At 38.8% G+C, this 12877-nt stretch overlaps 1 protein-coding gene across 6 annotated transcripts in view; it reads left to right on the plus strand.

Moving 5' to 3' along the window:
* Nucleotides 1–12877, plus strand: part of STXBP5 (syntaxin binding protein 5) — a 120322-nt gene that overhangs the window by 42334 nt on the left and 65111 nt on the right. For all 6 annotated transcript variants that reach the window (XR_015949327.1, XM_035108797.3, XM_035108798.3 and 3 more), the window contains exons 6-7: nt 3552–3615; nt 8271–8354. Coding sequence is in view for 5 of the 6 variants with exons in the window: in XM_035108797.3 (XP_034964688.1) it covers nt 3552–3615; nt 8271–8354 (148 nt within the window). In the remaining variant the exon portion in view is untranslated. The remainder of the gene's footprint in view (nt 1–3551; nt 3616–8270; nt 8355–12877) is intronic.

The raw sequence follows: 12877 nt of genomic DNA on the forward strand, positions 1-12877 counted from the left end.
GCCAAGTTGATCATGTTGGGGCTCAGAACAGTGAACTCTGTCAACAATATGTCTTGTCTCAGTCACTGGACTGGGGCCATTATTTTGCCAGTTTTTAAAGGCAGCCCACACACCGTGCCACCTTTAAAATAGATTTTACAGCAATTTGTGAAAACACTGAAGGACTTTAAAAGTATCCTGTTCAGGTGTACTTTAACATCTTTTCATTAGTAGCACTGTCTTCCCAATAATTTTGTTCGTGAGGTTTTGATGACTGTTCCTACTCCTCCATTCTCCATGGGAAGTCCTCCACTTAGGAAGTCTATTCATTAACTTCATGTTGACATGCATAATCACCTGAAGCCAGTGTCTTTTGTTCAGTTTCTTGGAACCTTGGATTTGCTACAAGTGGTTAAGGGAGCAAGGAAAAAATGGAGCTAAAGGGGGGGGGAATCCTAGATATTAGCTTATGTATTAGGAGCCAGCAGTCTTATTGTGGAGGTTTTTATTTTGTGGTATCCACCCAGTGCTGAACCACTGAGGTTCCACTCCCAAAATTTGCTCTCCAACCCTCTGGAGCTGATGTTTAGGGTTTGCTGTGGGAGGAGGGCCTGAAGGGGAGAGAGTTTGATTAGTGATCTAATTAAGGCAACAATACTGCATAACCAATTGTTCATTTCCCCCCAAGTTTTAGGCTAAGTTGCCCTTTATTGTTCAAGTTTGATTATTCCAAAAGATATTGATTATAATCAATAATTATCTATGCCCTGACTGGGTAGAAGATAAAAGTGTGACTTAATTGCTTTAGTCTGTTTCATGCATGCATGCATTTGTCTGGGGGCAGGGGAAGATTTTCATAGTTGGTATCAGCCTGAGTCGTCGTGAAAGCATAGCAAATCAGCTGCTAGACTATCATAGGCGACGTTGCTTTGCATGTTTCCAGAAGAAAACCCCCCAGAAAATATTGATTCTTACCTGGAAATGAGTTGCTTTGAGCTCAGTGAGGCTTGCTTCTGAGTAGACATGGCAATAATTGTACTGTGAGACTGGTTTCCTGGTGGCAATTTAATAGAGCACATATTTAGCATTTCAAATTGGAAGGGTCACCTGGTTATTGGTTTAATTTTAGTTTGGAAAATACAGTCAAGATCTCACTCAAGTAGCAGAGCCATGTCTGGGTTGTACTGCATTTATGGAGCTGAATGTTTCAGAATGCAAGGCATTTCTTTTACATAGACAACTGAGCTGGATGTTTTGCAAAACGCCAAGCTACAGCTCTTCTCACATGTCTGAGAGAAATTTTGTATGGTGGAGAATACAGTCATGTGTGCTCTCACAGCTTTACCACCTAACTTGAGTAGGTAGATCTAGATCTAGTAAGTGCTAGATCAGCACCTAATGTGTGACTTGTTGCAGCCGTATGGATCTTTGAAGCCTCTCTGGTTAAGGGCTTTTTAAAGGAAGGCTTGAGAGTCCCGTCAAGCCTAGAATTGTGGCTGATTTAAATACAGTGATGCAGATCTTTTGAAAATTGTGTTGCTTTCCCTAGTTTAATCTATGGCACTTTACATAGAACAATTTGACAGATCTGTAGCTGAGGGGCTTGTAACCTTGCACATGAGTTTTTATTTACTTTTAGTAAAAACAACGACACTATTTCATGCTAACTGTGCTGTATGAATATCTTAAAAGATTTCCAATAGGCCAGTGGTTCCCAGTTGGTGGTCCACAGACCCCAGGATGTCCACGTGACCCACCCAGGGAGTCTGTGGAACCATTCACATAACAAAAACTACCATGGAGATACCAAATTTTTCAAAAGTAGGGGTTCCATGGCTTGATTTTTCAAGAACCATTGCAATAGCAAAAAGTATTTGAAGTGAAGTTTGTTGGGGGGGGGGCATTTGGTAAAGTGGACAGCGACTCTTGATTGGCACGTAACACTATGCCAAACCTTAGGGAAGTCAGAACACATGGGCACCTGCAAGAAAAAATTGTGGCTGGTTACTCCTTCCCTAGTCTTCCTGCTGTCCTGCTATCTGGAGCTAAGCGTTTGGCTTAGCATTTTGTGTGAACCCGGGTTCTTGGTTCTCGTAGTCTGGCAACAGGAAAACTGAAAAGAAGCAGCCACTGTTTTTATTGTGAGTATCTACATGCTCATGTGTTGTCACATAGCCATGTTTTGGCATAGCATTATGTATTATCTTGGCTTTACTTCATTCAAATATTAGTTTCAAACCAAATGGAATCTTCCCTGGAAATTTCTTTACGTACTTCCTAGAGATAGTATCTGAAAGAAAGCTAATTACAAGTTAGATTTTAGATTTGACTACTATTCCAATTGCACAATTCATCCTGTTTTGTGTTTACCATCATATTACTAATTAATTTTAAGAAATACTACATTTCTAAACTAAGAGGAAAAATTCACTTAGTCACTGTTTTAAAACAGGTCTCTGTAAGTCACTAAACTGGCACTGTACCGTTTCCCCTATTTTAAGACGTAGTCATAAAATAAGACATAGCAGGATTTTTAAGCATCCAAGGAATATAAGCCATACCCCGAAAATAAGACATTGTGATAGGCACAGCAGCAATGCCAGCAGCGACAGGAGGAGGAGGAGGAGGAAAAGTAAGACATTCCCTGAAAATAAGCCATAGTGTGCTTTTTTTGAGGAAAAATAAATATAAGACGGTGTCTTATTTTTGGAGAAACCAGCCCATCAAAATATCAATATATCAGAGTGCTTTACGAACTGATCTATTTCCTGAGAATGCTGAGAGTGCTCTTAGTTTCTAGCTTCTATTACTGTTTATAGTTGCTTCTTTTAAAACATTGAGTAACTATTCTTGAGAGTTTGTTTTCAGAATATAAATATTCCTTGAATGCTTAAATATATAAATATTTTATGGACCCTGAAGTTTTACTAGTTATCTTTCTCAGATACAATATTTTCCATCAGTATAAGTGCCATGGAACTCTGGACTTGCATGGATACATAATTTCATTTAATAAGCATCTTCTATAATACTTCATGGAAGTTTATCAATTTGGCATTGTCTAATTATGAAGCAATTTTCCACTAACACGTTTTGATTAGTCTTAAATTCTGTCAGCCATTGTGATTTTAAGAGTTTAGTTGTTGATAAATGTGATTAGAAATGTACTTTATTATATTTTTTAGTTTTGGGGATACTCAGACAGTTTTGTGCTTTTTTAAAATAAAGGTTTCTCTTTTAAAGACTTCTAATTCTCTGACACTGAGTTTACACACTGAGAATCAATATCATGGCCAGCACCTAATGAGTCCCATAAGTGGGAGCTATTATTAATAATAATAGTTTGAGTTGTACCTACTGCAATAACTGTTCAATTTGTAAAACCATTATTTTCTAAGTACCTCAGTCCTTTCTAACTGGACATGCTTAGTCTGTAATATTATGTGCTTCTACATAGCATGGGCTTTTTCATTGGCATTGGTGCCTGCTTCTTTGTGTTGATATTTTTGTATTTTGTGTGCCCCCATTCCTATTCTTAGTTTGTAAAAAATAGATATTGTTTATATTTTCAGGTCATCCAAGTCTCATCCAGGACCTGTTGTCCATATTAGTGACAATCCAATGGATGAAGGCAAGGTAGGTTAAAACTTGGAAATAAAAAAAATTGTTTAAGAGTTGAATTGTTCTTAGCATTAACTTATTTCACTTAGCATCCCTGTTTTGGATGCTAATAGTTTGTAAAACAATGTGAGGTGTCATGTGCATTAGTGGCTATGTCCGACTTCACACTGTAATATTATGTTGGGAAAGACTTTGATCTCCCTAGGTGAGAGAGGTACAGAAAGTATGTTTGTGTTGCTCCGGGTGAGAGATGGCTTTTTTGTTTCCCCTTCTTATTGGAGTGTTCTTATTCATTGGACTTTCTAATGTTGAAATGCTCTTATTCAACAGAGCTATCTTTTTGTGCATGCCTATTGGTTGTTGCTTGTTTTATTGAAGGGAGAACTGAGTGGATGATGTGGTGCAAGGAGAGTGTGAATGCTTCCCGATTGGGGATGACAGCATGGCTCCTGAATTCTTGTCTTTTATCATGTGTTAGGTTTTTTTTGTAATAGTTATGAGATTTTCTTGATAAATGCTGCAGTTAGGTTTTATTTTGATGTTGTGTTTTGATGTATTTTGGTGTTTTGTATAGGCTTCAATTATGTGGTATATATTTTATTTATGTGCTTAGTTACATGGTTCTGAAATCAATTGTTACTTAAAATGTGGAATTTACTTTTATTACCATTAGCAACAGTTTTGAATATGAAATTATTGCATTTTTAATTTTAATTTTTGTTGACATTAACTGCTTAGAGCTTTATGTTGAAATATGCATGCTAAGTACATACATTTATTAATAATAGGAATAGAATTTGGACGTTCTGGTGAGAACCATTTTTTAGGTGTAAATATCAATAACTATTTGGATGAAGCAAAATAAAAAAATTCCTTCAGTAGCACCTTAAAGACCAACTAAGTTTATATTTTGGTATGAGCTTTCGTGTGCATGCACACTTCTTCAGATACACTAGAAACAGAAGTGTCAGACCCTATATATATACAGAGGGTGGTGGGGGTGGGTGGGAATGGGAGATGGGCTGATGGGAGTGGTAAACCTGTAGATGGGTGTTAATGGCTGCTGATGGCTGCAATTAGTCCTGGGCTGAGGTGCTAAAGAAAGCTTGATCATGCATAATGAGATAAGAATCCGATATCTCTATTCATCCCAGGTGCTTCCATGGTTTTAAGCTTGGTAATGATTTCCAATTCAGCAACTTCCCTTTCCAGTCTGTTCCTGAAATTTCTCTGTAATAAAACAGCTGCTTTGAGATCTTGTATAGAATGTCCTGGGAGATTGAAGTGTTCTCCTACTGGTTTTTTTTTCTATATATATACAGAGGGTATATATATACCCTCTGTATATATATAGGGTCTGACACTTCTGTTTCTAGTGTATCTGAAGAAGTGTGCATGCACACGAAAGCTCATACCAAAATATAAACTTAGTTGGTCTTTAAGGTGCTACTGAAGGAATTTTTTTATTTTGCTTCGACTCAGACCAACACGGCTACCTACCTGTATTTGGATGAAGTGTTCTATATTCCTTTGCAAAAGTGGCCACACAAACACACACCTGGGAAAACGTGTAGACTGCATTGAGAGCCACACAGGGGCCATTGCTGTGAGCTAATTAAGGCAAAAACTTTTTTTTCAAGTGGGGAAAGGGTTGAAAAATTATCCCCCTCATTACTTTTATACTATAAAGCCCTCTTCCCCCACTGAAGAGGCTTTGCCTTTTTTCTTTTTCCTCTTTGCTTATTGACATGATAGGGCTTAGAAACCTATTCTTACTGAAAAGATAAGGTTCTTATTGTGAATTAACATTAAAAAGGGTTTATGTCCATCCTTTCCTTCACGTTTCATTCATGTATAATTTTGTGCTCTTCTAAGAACAACAACTGAAGTGCCTTGTCATATGTCCTAGAGACTGATCCCCCAGAAAAACGGTAGTTACTGGCAATGAAATCATTTCCAGCATCTGGACTATTATGCAAGCATAGCTATTGGATGTTCATAAGTAGCTGCTTATGACACAATGCTGTTTCAAAATTATATGTATAAAGCATACATAGACTTCTTGCCAATGTAAACTCATACTTACGACATTTTAGTGACATTTTTAGGCAGTACACATAATTTGTATACAAGAAAGAGGTCTAATTTTCCACATTTGCTGGATTAAATGGAATTTAGTACTTCATAATGCTTTTTTTAGTAGGATTATGATATAAATCTTAAATGTTATAAAATCCCCTCGATATTCTGATACTAGGATTACAAAGGGATCTTAAAGATATCTCTGTGCAAAAGTGGGCGGGGGCCTTACATAATAACAGTTTTGACACGGGTGCATACCAGATTGGTGAAGATTATTTCCAAATTTTATGAAGTGTGCAGAAAAGTTTAGACAGATTTTCCTCTTTAATACCTTTGCTGTGAAAGAAATTGACTTTTTTAAAAGAGTGACTTTTGAAATTTTTACGTAGTGGATTTTTAGAATGGTTTAAAACTATTTTCCTCCCTGAATTATTCAGCCAAAATACATTCTGTGTTTGTATAGGGTAGGGGTGCCCAAACTAAGGCCCGGGGGCCAGTTGCGGCCCAATCGCCTTCTAAATCCGGCCCGCGGACAGTCCGAGAATCAGCATGTTTTTACATGAATAGAATGTGTCCTTTTATTAAAAATGCATCTCTGGGTTATTTGTGGGGCATAGGAATTCGTTCATTTTTTCCCCCTTCAAAATATAGTCCGGCCCCCCACAAGGTCTGAGGGACAGTGGACCGGCCCCCTGCTGAAAACGTTTGCTGGCCCCTGGTATAGGGTATAGGTGGAGGATTATCTGTGTCTTCAGTTACAGTTCTTATGAGATGAACATACTATCATGTATTGCTTCTCTCCCTAATAGTAGAAGATGATGGTTGGAAGCGTTTATTTTTTAGAGTACCACACCAGTCAACCAACTAGTTTGATCCTGATGCTGCCTTCTACTTTTATTTCTTGACCCTTGTCTATAGCTGACTGTTGTACAGGGGAATCCCTGCTTATGCGAGGCTTCCATTCGTGGCCACTGCACACAGCAGGACATGCGCAAGTCCTTCCCGTTCTGCCCCCATCCCCATTCCATCCCCTTTTGGCACCAAAAATGGTGCGTGTGTCACACATGTGGTGGTCATGCACAAGTGGGGAGCTGCCTGTATTTCAATTCAAGAACAGATTACTTTTGGTGGTCTGGTTTTATATTTCATCTGTGAAAGACTGCAACTTCTAGTTCAATACCATGTTCAGTCTCTAAGCTAAAAACCAATATTCAAGTCGATGTAATATGGTCCACCTTAAATGTACCCAAACTACTAAAACAGAATTATTATTTTTAAGTTTGCAGTAAAGGAGCATTGTACAAAATTAAAACAAATCACTTTAGACACAGGTGAGGTACTTTATTTCAGTTTTTCTGTGTCTTAAAAGGGCAAACTGCATACTAGAACTGTGTCTTAAAAACACAAAACAACCACTTTTCCTGTTACATAGTTTTCATCATGCATGTTTTTTGTTTAGATGGAGTTGCATTTGAATATTCCTGTATTTGTACTGTCTAGGGCAGGCATCCCCAAACTGCGGCCCTCCAGATGTTTTGGCCTACAACTCCCATGACCCCTAGCTAACAGGACCAGTGGTCAGGGATGATGGGAATTGTAGTCCAAAACATCTGGAGGGCCGAAGTTTGGGGATGCCTGGTCTAGGGTGTATCTTTCTGCATATCTGAATTGGTTCTTACTTATTTACATTAGGGTAAATCTTTCCCTTTGCCCCTTTTGGTAGTGAGTCATTTAGAATATTCTATGTTTTAAGTCCAGTTGCAATGTGATAAATGGCAGGTGACCATGCATACTTGAAAGAAGAGGAGGAGACAAACCATATTGGGGAAATTTAGTAGTACCGTAGTAGCAGCAGCAGCAGTAGTATTTATACCTCACATTTCCCCCTGATAGGATTCAAGGTGCCTTACAGATAATAACAAGAATTCATAAAAACATAGAAAAAGAATAATTAAAAAACCAATTAAACAATAGAATTAGGACTATATACATATATAAAATATGTTTAAGACGTACAAATACTTACAATAAAAACATTGCAGAAAATCACATAAGGACTCAGGTAATTTTCATTTTCCCTAATCAACCTTGTATCACGTTTTAAGATTGGCGTTCCTTCAGGGTAATAATCAGACTATGCATGCAAAAATAATTCAGTTCACTACACTGTATCTGCTTCATATAAATGGTTTGCCACAAGCTGGGAGTTTAAGTCTGTGATGATCTTTATTTCCTAGATTTAATACCTCTGTGTGTTCATCCATGGGTAGATTCATTTATTTCGATTGAGCCTGAAGCAAACATGAGACTATTTGTCTGTCTTTTTCTGACAATTCAAGTGTACTTTAAACAGTCTTTGAAATTGCATATCATAGTATCTGTATATTTCTTTTATGTTTATATTTCTAGTCTGTCAGTAGGCATGTTTTAGGATATTGTTGCCTTTTAGTATTATGCTTCTGTAGTTGTCCTTAACATTTGCATTTTAATCCAGAATTTTTTAGAATTGAATCACATGTATTCAGGTACTAGAAATAACTCATTTTCATTCCCAGAAAATTAATATTTTCTTTGGTTATTTATTACAGCTATTGATTGGTTTTGAATCAGGAACAGTAGCATTATGGGACCTCAAATGCAAGAAGGCAGATTACAGATACACACATGACGAGGTAACTGAAGTTATTAATCTGGCAGTTTGGTAGTTTAACATTAAAAACATAGTTATTTGCTTGTGTTTCTCTGGAACAGTCTCCCCCAACCTGATGCCTTTCACATGTTTTAGTAGACCACAACCCCCATTATAGCTTACCATTGGCTGTGCTGACTGTGATTCACAGGTGTTTTCATCCATAACATCTGGAGGGCACCACGATTCTGTGATTCTATTCTATATGTATATGAGTTACACAGATTCATACATTAACACGTTGAAGCATTGCTGGGGGGGGAATTCATGAGATGGCAAATGTCTTGAAGTTGCTAGATTGCATACAGATTTGGGAATAAAGTTTCTAAGGTTGCTAAACTTGCATGTCATCTATGGACTTCAGCGTAGTGTGTGTATTTAAAAGTTCTTAGCTACAGCATCTGAATGTGAATGTTGAAGACATGGGGGGATGGGGGTGGAGAGATTAGGAGAAAAATGCAGGAAATTGTCAGAGGTTTGGAAAGATCCCCCTCCCAACCTCCCCCCTCCCACAGGAAAGATTGCACGTATTTGGTTCTCTCATGCTGCTGTATGGTGTTGTGTTCATCAGACAGCAATACACAGGCTTCAGTCTAAGCAGTTTCTTTGCCCTGCAAAAAGGGATGGATAGGGAAATTGGCTTCTAAATTGACTATGGAAGAGGGGTATATATTTTTCTTAGCCCAGCTATCTCTATACTTTGGTGACAGAGACTATATTTCTCTATAGTTGAAGCAACCAAGGGTGTAGTAAGGGTGCAATTACCCTCAGTTGAGGCATCCTCTGATGTCTCTCTATCCTCCAATGGCATGGAGGGATGTCAGGGTAAACAAGTAGCAATCCTTGCTTATGTGCTTCTCACTCCCCACCCCCACCCCCACCTCGGTTTATTACAGGTTACCAGTTTGGTTTTTCTAAAACCTCAGAAAACATCTATATCTAAACATCTGTGTCTAAAGTGTGGAGTGGACAAGAAACATAGTTTCCTCCTATAATTAAATGTGTATGAACGTCAGAAAGTGAAGAAAGCTTTAGCAAACCATTATGTGTTTAGGTTCAGCAGTGACTAGTTTGGGCCAGCAACTGTACATTTGCATTTTAAATGAAGTGACATTTTTAGATCTGGTGGAAAAGGAACTGATTATCTTAAACACCATAATTGACTCATCCATTCTGCTCTCTGGATTAATGAAGTACGGAATTTGAAAAATGCTTTTCTGTTAATTGTTGGCTATGTGCATCTAGGCATGGTTTTGGGGAGCAATTGGCACAAGGAGAATGGGGATTAAAAATGGCCATAATTTTATTGGAGTTTGGCGCAGCAACAGGCAAGAATCTGTATCGGGCAGATGGCCTCCTGGCATACACATCTCCCAGCCCACCTACTGGGCAACCAAGGCTGTTACTGTGAGTCCTGCAATCAACCTGGGTGTGTGGGAGCCATTCACCCACCCTACCCCTCTGAGCCTAGAGCCATAGTCTTTAAAGTGTCATCCTCCAGACCCCGGTGGGGTTCCCCTCATAAGCTTTAGATCCTGTCCACCGCACTGCCCCACTCAAAAAAGCTGATATGGCTGAAACATAAATACAACTGCTTCCTTGCTTTGAGGTACTGGGTAGGCAAAAACCTTTCAGCCTAGTTAGGCCAATTAAGACAGTAGGTATAATATCTTTCCAACAAATGTCCACAGCAAAATCATACCTAGCAAAAGGAGTGTAGGTTGGAAAACTGACAATTCCAACACTAGTGCTATAGCCTGGGCTTTATTTATACCCTAGGAATGGAGCATTCTGAGAATTGCTTCACACAGAACTGCATATACCCTGCTTGGTGCTTACTGCTGTAAATGCGTAAAGGGAAAACATGTACAAGACGGAACTTTTTTATCACAGTTGAACCATTTCTTTTTTCATTGGAAAGATGAATATATATTGTGATGCTTAATAATGTGTGCAATAAGTATTTCTTTCCCAATATTCTAGGAGTCCTCAACTCAGCTTTTGTGTTTATAGTATACTAAGATTAATACTAATTATGGTTTAAAAGTCTACAATCTATGCAGGAAGTTTGGATATGAAGAAGGGAAATAGGAGCACAGTAAAATGACAAATTGAGCCCCTATGGTTACTTTTTTCTAATGGTTAAATAAGAAATCTATATAAATAACGTGTGAGCTAAAAGGGGAGTTGTTGTGTTTTTTGTTTTTGCTGTGTATGTAAATTTAGCCTAAGATAGGAATTAGACTCATCCTTGATGTAGCCTATGAGAAACAAAGCCATGGGTCATATTCTCCATTTCCATCCACGGTTTCTTTTGTAACCAAAAAGAGAAGCTTTTGATTTTCAAGTAACCACAGTTCCCCTTGATATCCAAACATGGAAAAACTTGTTTGTTTTCATGACTAGAGAGAACAAATTGGGTTAGACCCATGATTTCGCATCCTGACTTATTTTCAAACCATAGTTCAAACAAACCCCCATTCTCTAAGTTTGGATATTGTCATGCATGCCAGCTGTGGAAGCTAGAGTTGCTGTAACAATGCAATCTTTAGTAATATACTGTTATTGCATACTACTTTTTTGACAGTCAAGAATTTCTTATGCTATATTTACTCTACAAAAAATGTGACACATAACTATTTTACTACTTCATTTCACATTTCTTGTTCTATGTAATGTCACAATTCTGTGTGGGATTTCAGATGCAATTGGAAACTGCCTTAGTAATGAGTAATCTTAAACTTGCAAATGAACAGTAGAAGCAGCCTATTTGAAGGGTAACCCTTCCTATTTCTGTTTGGATGCATGGTTTCTGGTAACATTATTTGTACTTAAAGTAAAAATAAGACAGCTATTGAATCATTGGCTGCTATGGATTCTCACTTCATGAACATTGGCTAAGGGCAGTTTCAATATTCTTCCAACATGCAGATTGCAAAAAAAGCCATACAGTACAGTATCTAAGAAAGTGCTCGTGTGAAAGTGGTAGTAACATTTGTAAGTTTTCCTTATTATGTAACTGAGTGTTGACTGTGGACACTTGTGCCAACGTAACCCTTGCGATGACCAAACTGGTGTGAATATATTTGGCTTGGATCCATAATGCCTTCTTCCAATCTGGGATATTTTATTCTGTATTGTGGTATTGGGGACCCAGGTGGCGCTGTGGGTTAATCCACAGAGTCTAGGGCTTGCTGATCAGAAGGTCGGCGGTTCGAATCCCTGCAACGGGCTGAGCTCCTGTTGCTCGGTCCCAGCTCCTGCCAACCTAGCAGTTCGAAAGCACATTAAAGTGCAAGTAGATAAATAGGGACCGCTCTGGCGGGAAGGTAAACAGCGTTTCCGTGTGCTGCTCTGGTTCGCCAGAAGCAGCTTTGTCATGCTGGCCACATGACCCGGAAGCTGTCTGCGGACAAACGCTGGCTCCCTCGGCCTATAGAGCGAGATGAGCGCCGCAACCCCAGAGTTGGACACGACTGGACCTGATGGTCAGGGCCCCCATAACCTTTACCTTTATTGTGGTATTAAAATGTTCCTGTCTTAGAAGGGGAGAGGAGTAGGGGAAGGAGCCCCAATATGTGCAGCTAGGAGGAATAACACCATTTTAGAAAACTGATCATTTTCTACCTGAAGTGCTTTATTATATTCAGAGTGGCATCACTACCAATTTATCACACAAGAGCAACACTCCAGCAGCAATAAGAGCTCTAATCTGGAAGCAGTTTATGAATATTTGTGGTGCTATTTCTAATCTGCTTGTTATCCCCACAGTAAATTTTGGCAAGTTGCACTTATGAGTTATGCTGATAAGCCAGGACAAACCTTGGCAAATACTGCATGTCTATCCCTTGGATGAAGATGTTCTCAGGTAGGGTGTGAGCTCCCTCTAGCACTTGAAGGCAGGATTGCCACAGAATTGGAGAGTTTTGCTCCCAACTGACTAGCCCCCAGCAGTTTTTTATTCCTGCCTTTGTGCTGAGATGTTGTGTCCCAAAATCTCCATCCAGCTTGACTCAGACTTGTGTCTTGACTGTGTTTGTGTACCTGTGTTTCTGGAGTTTGGCTTTGTGCTGTTGGTATCACTCATTTTTTAAAAAAGGTTGTCGTGTTATTTGTGTGAGGTGAAAGCTTGTGTGAGTTATATCTCATTCTGAGTTTGGGGTGTTGTACGTAGTTTAATGTTTGCATCTTGCAGGGACATTGTGTTGATTGTGGGGAATTTGGTTGTTATTTCCCAGTACGTTTTCCCTTCCTCTCTGACCACTTGGTTGTTTCTTTTTGGTTGTTTCTTTTTGCTCATAAAGCTTCCGCTTGCCCTTTACTTAGATAAGCAAGTTTAGTGATCTGTGGCTGTGTGAGGAATTTTAAACAGCTACAGTACTCTGTTTTCCTTTCTGCCATTTTTGAAGCCCCACCAGAGCTCTGAACTATCAACCATAGCAGATTGGTTAGATCACCTATCCTGCAAAGCAATGGCCAGCAACTACTGCATTATGGTTCCCCATT

This window comes from Zootoca vivipara, chromosome 3, assembly GCF_965207765.1.
Source record: "Zootoca vivipara chromosome 3, rZooViv2.hap1.1, whole genome shotgun sequence".
NCBI lineage: Eukaryota > Metazoa > Chordata > Lepidosauria > Squamata > Lacertidae > Zootoca > Zootoca vivipara.